The sequence below is a fragment of the Lepeophtheirus salmonis genome, chromosome 1, assembly GCF_016086655.4.
Source record: "Lepeophtheirus salmonis chromosome 1, UVic_Lsal_1.4, whole genome shotgun sequence".
Classification (NCBI taxonomy): Eukaryota; Metazoa; Arthropoda; class Copepoda; order Siphonostomatoida; family Caligidae; genus Lepeophtheirus; species Lepeophtheirus salmonis.
Genome location: NC_052131.2, coordinates 20,385,767 through 20,400,503, shown reverse-complemented (window position 1 = coordinate 20,400,503; position 14,737 = coordinate 20,385,767). Strand labels below are relative to the sequence as shown.

The 14,737-nt window shown below is 32.8% G+C and overlaps 2 protein-coding genes across 2 annotated transcripts; both read left to right on the top strand.

Moving 5' to 3' along the window:
- The first annotated feature begins 9,515 nt into the window (after window positions 1-9,515).
- Window positions 9,516-10,274, top strand: LOC121116218 (uncharacterized). The gene has a single exon (XM_040710800.1). The coding sequence runs from the start codon at window positions 9,516-9,518 to the stop codon at window positions 10,272-10,274; it is 759 nt and encodes a 252-aa protein (XP_040566734.1).
- Window positions 10,275-13,070: 2,796 nt separating this feature from the next.
- cpb (F-actin-capping protein subunit beta) lies at window positions 13,071-14,621 on the top strand. The gene has a single exon (XM_040715152.2). It carries the CDS (start codon window positions 13,178-13,180, stop codon window positions 13,985-13,987), a length of 810 nt encoding a protein of 269 aa, XP_040571086.1. The 5' UTR covers window positions 13,071-13,177; the 3' UTR covers window positions 13,988-14,621.
- Window positions 14,622-14,737: the final 116 nt, after the last annotated feature.

The following is a 14,737-nucleotide window of genomic DNA, read 5'->3' as shown; positions in this document are numbered from 1 at the left end:
TAATATAAATTTCCTTAATCATTAAAAATTATTATCCTTGGTTACTAAATAAACTTCTAGGCCCACGCAACTATTTGAGTCACTGCCATACAAAAAATATATAAATTTATATAGGTAAAATAAGATGGTCTTTGTTTCACCACATAGTGTATAGCTTACCTTAGCTGTAAACCTTTAACTTTCACAAGATTTATTTTCTGGGCTCTGTATATTTTTAATTGGAAACTTCCGGTCTGAAATGTGAGCTTGGAATGATATCACTGTTTCACATAATGAGAAGAGGTTTGCAGATTTATGTTGTCATAACAACTTTGAACACTGCTCCAATGGGTCTTCTGATAATAAAAATCATACATGTTTTCAGCGAATGGCAAATCAAATTTACATATTTTACAAATGAATGAATATTTGTTCTGATAAGATACACATGTTTGATGGAGCATGGGAAACTTCTTTATGTTTGCTTAAGAACATTTATTTATCAACTCTAAATAATATTATCTAATTGAGTTGGTTGTTGAAGACAAAAGGAAGAATTAGGGTTAATTAACCTTTCGATTTATTTTAATTGATGGAAATTAACCATAAAGAGCTATGTATAATTGATTAGATTTCCTAATTTATACCTATCCATTTAATGAACGTTTCACTTGCTCAAATATATTAAAGTTTTTGAAAAGTTATGATTTTGTAAAGTATTGTGATCATGGAATGTCCAGATACTTTTTATCAATTCATGAAATATTTTATAATACAAGAATATATAATCTATATTGATAAATCAATCTGTCTGTATGTATATTATGCCATTCAGTCATTTTTGAGTTTATCTTAGGACTGATTAGATAACAATGTAACCTAACATGCGCATCATATTAAATAAGAGAGAATAAGGAAGTATTTATGTATAGAGCTTTTTAAGAACATTTTGTAAAAATAAATAAAATCTTGTAGGTGTTTAGAATCTACCTAAGGCTATTAAATACAAGATTAAACCAAAACGCTTTTCCGATTGATGTTTCACTTCCACCACGCTTCTTCATAGTGATGTGAAAGAGAATAATATATCCTATTACTATTAATCATATAATTTCTCGTATTATTTGGTGATAAAATACAATTGTTATTCTCTATGACGTCAAAATCTGTCTGTTTTGCCCAGCCGTCGGTGACGAACATCAAATAGAACATTCTAGTAAGCCCAATTACATGATGGTCTTGCTTTGTATTTATATTAACCTTAGATCTACCCATATTTTATACAAATCTATAAAGTCCATAAAATATGAGTTGAGGATCCATTTTTAACTACGGGTGTGTGTAGCTAAAACTCAGCCAGGTAGCGTTCTAGGGACTACATAAAGTAATCCCTGGCTCATCACGTTATATTATTTATATTTCATTCTTGAGAAGCAAGCATCTAAATATTGAGTGTTGTGCTCATGAAAGGTGGAGATAAATGCAAAGGAATTTTGGGGAGTTATCTTCCATATTATTAAATCAATGTATGTCTGTTCTTTGACACCTAATTACTCCGGGCAATACCGGGTACTAGAGTTATTTCTATAACTGTAGTACGTGGATGAGGGTAATAAAAAGTTTAACGTGGCCTTACCACACTAACACAAAAATGCACACTGTATTTTGTTGTTAATTTTCTAATTTTATTCCCCTTATCAATGTTCTGAACGGTGATTGGTTGTATTAGAATTAGCTTTTGCTAAACTTTTAGCAATTCCCAACTATTATTGAATAACGGCTCAATAATTGGGAAGAATGGGTTAATAACCTTTCATTCTGTATCTTTTAGATGTAAAGATTGCGAGATCTCATAGAGGTAACGACTTGTTAAGACTCTGCTATTGTATATTCAGTTTGATCACAATTATGTTATTTGGAGATTTTGATACTTTCTCATGTGGTACACGATGTGAAAGTATGAGAACCACTTATATATAAAACTACTAGCGGTAGTATCCGCCATTACTAGGAGTTATTAAGCGTCGAGAAACAAACAAACTTTGTTTAAAAATATATAAGATATCTCTGCAAGAAATCCTTAGTGTTACTCACCGTTTTTCTTGAGCACACTCACACGTAGTTACTCAATGCTTAGATGAATTTTTCCTCTTATATTAGTGTTTTGAGCATTGATTGGTTGAAGCTTCAATTAGCTCTTACTAAGCTGTAAACAATGTTCTACTACTAATGAAAACTAATTCCTTAGATCGGAAGAATTGTCAAACTATGAACTGATGTATAGTGGAATGGTTGCAAGGTACAATAAATATAATGGCGTATCAAAAAATCATAGGATATACTAACAATGGATGGAATAGAAAAAATAAATGAATACATTGGTCGTCATAACAAACATAGCTACGCACACTAAATAAATCATAGAATTTTTTCCAGATTTGGATATTATGAAAACTTTAAGAGAACTTAGATCAATAATAATGTCGATAATGATTTGTTACAAATAAATAAATATAAATAACGGGGAAAAATTGTGAAAATAACATTAATAGAGAATATTTTATTAGATAATATTAGACTTATCTTTCATATACTAAGAAATACAGCCAAAAAAAGAACTTATAAGAAAAATACGCTTATTCTAGTCAACGTTCTCTTAGATACCAATTTCTTAATACGTCAAATACTTCCCATAGAAGAAACATTAAGTAAAGAATCAACTTTTTCTTCCTTTTTTTTGTTTTTTACAGGTAAACATCCTAATCTGGAACCAACATTTCTTTACTGTATGTATCTTTTTAAATTCGTTTCACATTGCTCTTCAATCTATACTGATACATATCATGAGTGCCCCTCAAAAACACAATCGCTAAAAGATATACTAAAAATCTTAGATGATCTATCAAAAACAGAATATAATCAAATACTGTTTGCCCTCGAAATGGGGAGTTTTAAAATTAATTATATACCTAAAAATTCAAAAAATTTGGGTTTTTTATATTGTTCGGTTATAAGAAAAATCCGGATATAGTCAACTTTTCATTCAAAAAATAGCAACTTCCTTTATATGGATTTGACTCTATTTAACTTGAATATTTTTCTTTCATCAGTAGTACAATCTTTCTTATGAAAGTTTTCCTGCTAATAACTTTGCGGGACATGATCTCTCTATTTTTACACAAAATTTATCATTAATACAGAGATTATTTTCCCACCAATGATACTTGTTACGGAACTATGATCAAATTTGCTTTCTTCATTCATATTAAACTTATTAGTCAACCACTTCCTTTTGCTTAGTAGTGGCAGCAGAAGACAAAAATTAGGTATGTTAAAAAAAAATCAAATTCTATTTTTTCTTCTTTTAAACCTCTTTTATCTAATAGGTAATGATAAAAAAGACATTTTTGATACAAAAATAATGTCTCTAACTGCAATATTTAGGAAGTTATGACCAATTTATCATCAAAAGTTTACATCTATTTTTTGTAGTGTTGTAGTGCTACACCAAAATCTGTGATATAATCAGTGTTATCTTCGTAAAGCCTGACAGTACAAAATCATTTGTTTAACAAAACTTTTTTTCATGACGAAGAAGAAATAAAAGATAACTACGACGAAACAATGACGATTTCCGATGAAGATTATAATATGACACTGACGAAAATCTGACAAAAATGAATGACTTATGATTACGAACCTAAAAAAATATCAATGCAATTACGGATGTTATGGTCCGTGCAACATGCCCCCATGGTCTTAATACAAACTCATAACAAAAACCTTTTCTGAAAGTCTATTGAATTTAATTAATAATTAAGTTTCTGTATAATTTGTAGGTATGTGTTACTGGCAATGTGCAAAATGTACGTCAAAGTGAGCAATGAGCAAAATTCCCATCAAAGTGGGCATTGTGCAAAATGCCTGATCAAATTCTAAAACTTCCAATATAGTGGTCAATTCTCATTTTTACTTCAATTACATCCAAAAAGTGAATCATTACCCACCACTTCCCTGAACATCAAGGACCTTTTTTGATATCCTATAATACATCCCACACACGGGTTGTGCAAAATAATCGCCGGGTCAAAAAGTGGATCATTATTCACTGCCACCACTTCCCTGAGCATTAAGGATCTCTTTCAATATCCTATAATACACCCCCAGTTGGGCAAGTGAACACTGGTCGAAAAGGTGGGTCGTTATTCGCAGAACTCTTGAACTTTTTTTGGTATTATAGTTAGTGTTCTCTTTGTCTGGGTATGTGTAACTTTGGTGGTAGTTAATGACCAGTATGAAGCTCCTCTGCAGCCAGAGGTTCAGATGTTTTTTATTACTAAAATGCAAGCCAAAAAGGTGAGCAATTTGAATGGACGTGATAAAATTTGGGCATATCAGGATGACTATAGCAAAAAGTAAAGATCCAATAAAAATTTACATTAGAGTTGTTGATCATCTTTTTGAACATACCTAATATAAGTCATGTTACCTAAATATATCCTTAACATAAACACATATGGCAGTTGCTATTACAAATGTGTTCCTTTTTTTTACAGATGAACTTATTGGTTTGAAGTCTGTGCAATTCCGCCACTTAAAGCCTTATTCACTTTCATCTGACCTAATTGATGTGGTCCGTTGCAATGTAAGTTCCTTCTCTCTGGAACTTCCATCAACACTGAGGAATGACTCTTTACAAGGCTCAGACTGCTTTCTTACATTAAGTTGTTTTAATACATCATTTTTGTCCTTAATCAATAATATATGTTCTCTGCTACATGGGTCACAACAGCCAACACGTAGTGGAGATCTATTTTAAGGGAAGCAATGGTGGTGTGTAATGATCCAAATTTTGGACTAGTGGTTCACTTATTCCATCTAGAATGTTTTATAATATATTAGAAGGGGTCCTTGATATTCCGCCTAGTGGTGGAGATAGATTTTTATCCCCCTTGTGGGCATACGGTTTACTAGCATAACCAGTGGGCTGGCGTGTATTATAATACATTCGAAAGGGGGCCTTGATACTCAGGATAGTAGTGGTGATAGGTTTTGATCCCCCTAAGGGGCCAACTGTCCATCTGTACAACCTGTTGGCCGAGGTATATTCTTAAAATGAAATTGAGTCTCTTCTAATAATTTATTATCTTACTATAATTTGATTGTCTGGGTACAATATAAAACTCAATGAAAATGCTGTAGATCAGTGATGTCTAAGATTTTAATATAATGGCCACCAAAAATATTTTAATGGGCCTCAGAATCTATTAAGTTAAATTTCTTGAAAAATTTCTAAAAAAGAACTAAACTATTGAATACAAATTTATTTCAATTTGAGACCCAATGTAAAAAAAAGCCAAATCTAATTCTTCTAGGCCAAACTGCTTCAGAAAAGGTAATCTGGCAACCCTGTTATAATCCCAGAATATATAAGATACCGTAAAATATTTTTAAATGTTTGTACGTATTATGAGCGTTCTACGTGTCTTCATGAGATTGCGACAATTTTGCTTAAAAATTATTACTTGAAGTGAAAATGAGTAGTGGGCTATAACTAAACATTAGACGGGCTGCAATGCACGAGTTGGGTATCCCTGCACTGGATTACTAAATTGCTTGCAATGAAATTGTACCTTAATAAAATCCTTAATTATAAAAATGATTGCAATGAATTGTTTAATACCCACACTCATTTAACCTGACAATGTTAATGAACGTAAAATGACAACACTATTTGAAATTTTATAGATTACCCGGGCATTTTGCACATTGCCCACTCTAACAGGCATTTTTCAACATGCCCTACACATTGCCCGTAACATATGTATTTCATCAGGCCACAATTTGCACAATATATGAGTATGGGCCGGAGTAGGTTAATAACCCACCGCCAAATCGTTGTAATTGGTTAATGAGCCCCTTATGCGAGACTCTATTTACTTTTTCTAAGTATCAAGTATGGGGGGTTCAGGCTTAGGAACGTTTAAGAGCAATAACTATGAATTACAAAATAGCATTTGTTATATTTGTAAAGTAAAATATACAAAATCTGATAAATTTTAGTCCCTTATGAATCATTCATGATTCTGTGAGAAAAAATAATTTTTATCTTACAGACATTCTCATTTTGTGGTCCCAGTGTTCCCTTTGTATTCTTGGTCGAAATACGTGAATATTTACGTATTTAATTCATTTCAATTAATTCATTGAAGGCCCAGGTGTTTTGCAATATTGTTATTATGGCCTCTTAAAATTTTGATTTACTAACTAGTGAATATATGGTAATGATTCTGCATTAGGTATCTATCATTTAAGTAAATAGGCACTAAATACCTCTTCAACAGTTTTTGTTATTTTGAAAGGGGGAATCTGAAGAAAAAGCCGCGGAAATGTAACAATAATGAATTGAATAAAAATTTTCTGTACGTATTTTTTTTTCAAATTAGACACCTCATGGATTCGAACTTGATGATGATGAACTAGGAAAGTCAATAAACTTGTATGTAATGGTTTTTGAATAAACTGCATATGAATTCATATTTAGCAGGTGAAAAAATGAAATGAATATTTCTTAATAAATTTTCTAATTACTGGCAACGATATTTTTTTTGTCCGTTCACTTTTTTTGTAAAATCATTACATCTCAAAAGATAGTGTACTCAATTTTAGTTAATACTATCCAACAAAATCACACCTTTTTTTTATGTACTAGAACAGCATACGCTCAACTTAGTTCAGTTGGATCCCTTGATTCCAAATATGGCTTTATTTTTTCTTTCATAGCGTCGTGGCTTTCACAAAAAAGTATTATATATATCTATTTATTTTGCTATTTTTAAGGTTCTATGCTCTTTTGAGCCCTCGGTGTGAAGATAAGGATAAGTTATGTTAATATACTTTAAAGCTGAATTCTACAAAATTAAAAAAAAAAAAAATTAAAAGTCTGCAACCTACTTAAAACTAAAGTTCATAATTCTGTAATTCTGTAGAGAAAAACGCGTTCAAGGAGAAGGGGGGTGAAAGACTTATGGAATCATTGTTTAAAATGCTGATGTGATTATCAACAGTCTGCTTTATTATGATTTTTGAGGGTGTAACGAAACTATTTATTAGCAAAATGTTTAATGAAGATATACTACGTATAATTGACTTAGACGTTTTTTATCCATTACAATATATTTGAAATTCTGACGAAGACGAAACTTTGACCAAGTCGAAACTCTAACGAAGACAAAATAAAAGATAATTATGACGATGTCTAACGAAGACAATATTATGACGAAGACGAGACGAAAAAAGACGAGAACGAGACGACGGCGAGACGAAACAGGAAATAGCTGATGAAATTAACACTGGATCTAATAAAATAGGATATTTCAATTTAAAAACACAACTTTCTTAAACATCTAGAGAATTTAATGACATTTTTATGAATTACAGAGTAAAAGAGTGTGCCAATTATAAACTATTAGAAGGGGTCCTTAATGCTCATTAAAGCGGCGAGGGTGGCTAATGCCCCACCTTTTCGACCAGCAATTCACTTGCACAATACATGGGTTGGAGTTTATTATAGGATATTGAAAAGAGTCTATGATTCTCAAGGAAGCAGTAGCAGTGGTTATTAATATATCTTTTGCACCAGAGGTTCACTTGCACAACCCGTGAATATAAGGCATCTATTAACTTGTTTTAATCCCATGACATATTAATTATGCAATGAGTAGAATATAGACTCTTATTTAATTAAATTGTTCCTCGGAATATTATTGTAATCTATATTCACGCAACTTAAAAAAAGTTTTTAATAAGTATTATAAACATAATTAACCCTAAATCAATCTAAATTGACCTTTTTTAAAGCAATTTTTTAAAATGGAAATATAAGGTATATTGTATAAGTTCATCTATGATATAAAGCATTTGAAGAAAAAATAAAAAAGATCTAAGTAATAAGTAAGTAATAGTAGTAATATAAATTTTGTTTTAAATACAATCAAGATAACGTAATAAATAATTCCTTTTTTAAATACTGAAATGTTTTTATCAATTTATTATTTTCTTTGATTTTCATATATATCGTTTTTTCATATCGAAATATGGCACTGAATCTTAGTTATACCTTATTAACTTGATTTTAAAAAAAAGGCTTTAAAGACCAACCCTTCATAAATTGAAAGTTTTAATGTTCATATTTGTGTTCTACAGCTTAAATAAAAAAAATAATAAATTTGGGTTTCAGCCTGGGGGGAAAAATGCTGTGCATTGTGTTATTAGTGTTCCATGCGTTTTGATGATATTGTGATAATTTTTGTAAAAAATGCTACTTGAAGTGAGAATGAGTTGTGGGCCACATCTAAACATTTGGCGGGCAGCAATGTTGGCTGTATTCCACCCTGAACTAGATTATCAAATTGCTTGCAATTAAATTGTATTTTAATCATATCCTTCATGATCAAATTGCTTGCCACGAATAGTTTAATAATCAAATTACTCACAATCATTTTACCTGACATTGTAAATTAAATTCAAATTACCATTGATCACTTTATTAAAAATTTTACAGATTGCCAGGCATTTTGCACATTGTACATCTTACGGGCATTGTACACATTATGGGTATTTTATAAAATGCACGATTTTCCACATTGCCCGTAACAAATGTAAAGATTCCTTTGGACGCGCCTGACTGCCCTTTGTCTGATAAAACAATGTTTCTGACTTTAATCCAATTTTACAGGAGAGCAGAAAAGTAGAAATATAAGAATTATAAATTATCCTTTATTTTTAATAAGTGAAGTTCAAACTATATTTATTCTTAAATGGGAGGGATCCGGGGCGGCACATGTAATCTCCTATGAAGTACAATGTTTACAATTTTAGTTTTTTTAGAGACTTGTGAGAGAATAATAAATAGATGCATTGTTTCACCAATAAAACAAAACATAAATCTAATGGTTGTTTTTGTTGCAAAATATTCTAATTTGTTTTGCCGGGAATGGCTAATATAAATTACAATAGGAGAGTTTAATATGACTTGCGGCTTTGCCAGTAAAAATATGTAGAAAAGAAGCGCAATTCAATTTGTATCGTTTCACCGAGGAGTCTAAAAGGTATAATTAACTACTATCGGTGATTGACGAAGGAGTCCTGGATTTCTTTGATAATGAATATGATGATACCCCAAGCAGCAGTCCCTATTCTGATATGAAGGTAAACATCCTGGATGAATATAAAATTTCAAAACAGCTGATCGAAGCCCCTCAAAATCATTTTGTCGGCGAAATTATGATCCTTGTGAGGAGTTACCTCTCCAACATCCGTGGGGGGATCATCAAACAAATCCTCTAAAGGAGTCTTCCGGGGGGGCCAAAGAGCTGGATTGTCCATGCTGTTTGCTAATAATAATTTGTCAGACTTTATAAGGATTGTCAAATACAATGCGACGGCATCAGAATACCCTAGTATCCTTAGTACCATCGAGAGCCTTCTTCATTTTGCCCTAGTGGTAAACGGATGGAATGTTTCTACCATTGGAAATGGGTAAACAAGAAACTAAGTGCGAGACAGTTCAAAAAACGGATCAGACATCGAGTATCCAACTCGACGTTAAAAATCTGCAGTTCATCAAGTATAGACTCAGATCAATACCAAATAATCTTTTATATGTCACTTGTAATGAAAAACGGTTCCTCATCGATACTGTATCTCAGCGGTCAATAGTTCCGAAAACATCACATTCCAGCTATATTGATCGAGTGCCTCCCAAGCTTGTTGCTGCCTACGGAGCTCCAGTAGAAACATCTAGTTTGATTAAATTATTGATCAAATTCAAGCCTGTTGGCCGGGTTGAATGGGAGTTTGTTATGGCAAACATAGAATACGGTGTCATTGGTGCCGGTTTCCTAGGCAATTTCAGATTGTCTGTCAATATGGAATGTAGAATGTTACGACGTAACGAAGTGCTGACAACAATAGAAGAGCGATGTAAGTTCACCAATAAACTATGTACCAAATTTGCTACCCCTCAGTCTGAGAAGGAGTTCCATTCTGAGCCTCGTCATGTTGTCAAACACGAGATCTTCACAACAGGGAGTCCTTGTTACTCGCGTACTCGTCGAATAACTTCAGAGAAGGAAGCTATAGTTAAGGCAGATATATCCAAACTAATCTCAGCGGGAACATTGCAAATGTCAAAATCAAATTGGTCGTCCTCAATACATTTGGTGGAAAAGCCAGACGGTTCCTTGTGTATGGTCCGAGACAATAGGCAATTGAACAATGTGACGCTGTCATAAAGACATTCACATCAAGTATGTTCTTCAAGTTCTGAAGGATAATGATCTATCTTGTAGTGTAGGGAAAAGTGAGTTTTGCAAACCAAGGATTGAATTTTTGGGACATGTCTTTAGCGAAAACGGTATTCGTCCCATTCAAGAAAAACTCGATCAGGTGAGAGGGCTTGATCGACTCCGAAAAGGTAAAATGTTGCATAAGTTAATTTGGATGGTTAATTATTATAGAAGATTTGTTCCTAAGCTGTGACCATTGTTGGCCCCATTGTATAAATTGTTAGCCAAGTTCAAAGGTTCCTCCGTGGAGTGAACGGAAGAAGGCAACTCCTCGTTCCTCAAATTACGGTAAACTTTTTCCAGTGTTGCTATCCTTGGGCATTATTCCCCCAGAGGGCCCTTTTTCTCCCTGTTGACGCGTCAGACGAAGAAATTGGCGGAGTGCTGGACCAGCAAGATGATCGAGGCGATTTCATCCCATTAAGATTCTTTAGTAAGGCTTTAAATGAACCCATACTCGATATTCGACCTTCAAAAGGGAGCTGTTTGGGGTTAGAGAGAACCTTTGACATTTTAGAATATTCATTGAAGGATGCGTGATTACTGTGTTTACGGACCATCGGCCATTAGTAACGCTATTAAATCTAAGAATCCTACTTGGTCAAATAAAGTTATCGATATTTAGCTGGAATTTCTGAATATGGTGCTAAATTACAGCACATAAGTAGTAAAGATAATGTTCCAGCAGATTTCCTTTCTAGACTAAACAATATTATAATCGACGTGGTAGATTGGGAGGAATTATCGACAATTCAGGAGTAGGAAAGTGTACCACTGGATGAAAATGGATTGATCGAAAGGGCATATAGGACGCCCAAAGAGGCATGAAGATCTCAGCTTTCTGAAAATGACGAAAATTAGATCATGCCTCTACATAGGGTATTATGGGACTTGAGGAAAACTCTTCGATGTGACTCTGGAGTTACTGCCACACAGGTGGTGTATGGTGAGGATATTCGTTCTACTTCTCTGCCCGACGTATTTGGAAGGGAAAAATTAGTTAATCATGATATCAAAGCTAATCACTCGGCCTTTGGGCGAGGAGTCTCATCAGGGGAACTAAAGTTACACGTTGCAGAAAAGGCCTTTATCATGAACCCTCCTATTAGGGGGACCTTCATACTCCGTATGAAGGAGCCTTCACAATTCTGGAAAAGCATGAAGACTATTTCGTTCTGGATATACAAGGGAACCCTACAATGCAGTCAATTAATCGACTAAAAACTGCATACGTCGCTATTTAATTTATTTACTTTTAATTATTGTGTACGTCTTTTAAGTATAATTATTTAGTGCAATTTTTTATTTATTTGTTTTAGAAAATAATTATGGTTTGCAGTTTTGAACAGGGAGGGGAGTAGTGTAGTGTTCCGCTACACAAGTTGATCTCCTTTGAGACATTGTATCTCTCAGTTTTATTTGGAACTGAAATAAAGAAGTGCTAGTCTTTAATTACCGCCTTTAATTCTCGAAACACTAAATATACAATGCTTCCATACAAGATGTAGAGTGACTGATGTGGATTTGGATGTTAAAGTACATCTGCACAATGAATTATACTTCCATTAAAGGAGATAACCCCACTAAGTGAGTCATAGAAGCTATTCTAAAGGGATGATATCCCTGAACTTAAAGAAAATCCGAATGTCATACACAGAAAATTAATTAATTAAATGGAACTATGATAGAACGCAGATCTATATATCTGGATGCTCTGCTAAAAAAATTTCTTAAATAGACTTCTTCATCATTATTGTATTAGAAGTCATTGATTTAATTTGTGTATCACCATTATGACTAAAGTTTATTACAGAAACTATTTTCCCAAAATAGTGATTAAATCATAAATCATTTTGTGTATTCCCTTTTCACCCCATAATGTAGTTTGATCCTTCTTCTTCTCTCTTGCTTAGATATTATTGTTATTGAAATAATATGATATCCAAGGTTCTTCTTATTTATTTCATATGTTAAGTAAGGAGGTTATTCTTAATTCTTTATCAAGGATTCTTCCAAATGACAATTACATTACTTATTTTCTATATTTCTAGGATATGATTAAATCTGATAATCAGATACAAACAATTTTTATCTCAAATTAATGAAGCATATTTTAACTTTGGTCATAAAAAGAATTCTATTCAAAAAAATAATAATAGAGGTACATGAAGCGATACATATTTTTAAGGTATAACAAAAAATATAATTTCAATTTTTTAAGGCATGTTCGTGTATCATTGTTGAAATATTAACTATTCAATTAATGAATAAAGTCAAATTAAAAACGAAACATTATGATTAAGTGAGTCTCTTTATTAACATCCTAAGATTCAAAAGTGTAATCAAAATATGACTTTAAGATTATTAAAAAAAATTGGGTTCTTTTAGGACTTGTATTTCAGATGAGTTAAAAATTTTTAATGAGACAAATAAAATTCATTTAATATTTTTTTGAACCAAATAATAAGTATTTCTTAAAAGTTTGCAACAAACAATGATGATCATATTTTATATAATATTAAAGGATAAACGTTGAATATCAAACTAAGTAGGTCTTTGCAAAAGGTAAGTAAAAACTGCTGACATATACATACATAAATACAAATAAGCAAGCAGATATATATTGAAGCATTGCGTGCTTAATATCATAATTCATAATCAGAGAATTGAATAATATAATTTTTGATAAGAAATAGAAAGGTTTTGTTGAGTCTAAAAGTTCCGTTGATGACTAAAAGGGAGTTGTTTGACAAAAATCCGGGCTTCCTTCAGTTGTATTATTATTACATCATAGATTCTCTCTGTGTGAAGGAAACCTCTGTTGTATATCGGATATTTTATACGAAACTATGACGGATCAGCAACTGGACTGCGCCTTGGATCTTATGCGCCGACTCCCTCCACAGAAAATAGAAAAGAATTTGTCGGATCTCATCGATTTGGTCCCTAATTTGTGTGAGGATTTGCTGTCCTCTGTGGATCAGCCTCTCAAAATCGCTCGAGACAAAAAAGTGGGAAAGGATTATCTGCTGTGTGATTACAATCGAGATGGTGACTCTTATCGGTCCCCTTGGACCAACACCTACGACCCTCCCCTTGAAGATGGGGCTATTCCATCAGAGCGACTACGAAAGTTAGAAATAGAGGCGAATGCCGCCTTTGACCTGTATAGGGAGATGTACTTTGAGGGAGGCGTTTCCTCTGTGTACCTTTGGGATCTGGAAAATGGTTTCGCAGGTGTTATTCTAATCAAAAAAGCGGGGGATGGCTCCAAAAAGATAAAGGGATGTTGGGACTCCATCCATGTCGTTGAAGTTGGCGAAAAATCCTCAGGGAGAACTGCTCACTACAAACTCACTTCAACCTCCATGCTTTGGCTCCAAACCCATCGTTCAGGCTCGGGTACCATGAATCTAGGAGGTTCTTTAACCAGGCAGGTGGAGCACGACTTCCCTGTCAGCGAATCCTCCCCACACATAGCAAACATTGGTAGAATGGTGGAAGACATGGAGAACAAAATAAGAAATACCTTAAATGAAATTTATTTCAGTAAAACGCGTGATATCGTCCATGGTCTCCGTTCCACTCGCACTTTAGAAGATGAAAAAGCTCAAGAAGAGTTTAGGAAGGAGCTTCTGGGATACCTTCAAACGAAGTAAAGGATCTTGCAACTATTATTTTTGAATGGACAACATGCTTGCTAAAACTATTTAAATTGAGGATCACACATTCTATGTATTTCATTGTATAGAAAACTGAAGAAACTGAAACCTTCGCTCATTCAACATCTAATGCAATTCTGGAACAACAACAACATTGTTCAACATCCAGTTCCATTGCATTTAATATTTAGATCCTAAATTTTTAACTAAGCTTTGTATCATATTTCTTATAAAATTATAATCACGTATAAATAAGTATTTAATTACTGTGATATATAATTTGATTCCATTTGTATTCACATACTTTTAGAATTGACCATGATTTAGTATTTTAAAAGAGAAGTTCCACTTTCAGGATGGCGGTCTCTCCCATAACATATTTATTATTAATTATACTACATACTTTGTGTGTTACATAGCTCTTTTGATGGAAAAAGAGGATTATTACATCTAAAAAAATTAACACGATTTTCATTTTTAATAATTACATATATCCTTTTTACTTAACAACAACAAAACTTGCAAAAAGCGCTTGTTATTATTATATTATTACTTTTATTATCATACAGCCCCAGATGAGCAAAATATATCAATGATAGATAGTGATGATCATCATTGTATGCACCCTCAATTTAATATCTTATTTATTATTTTTTTTACACTTGTCATCTCCTCCAGCCTTCTTGCTCCATCACTTTTTTCCCTAAACCTTCTTTGAATAGAGATTTTCATGGTAATTTACAAACA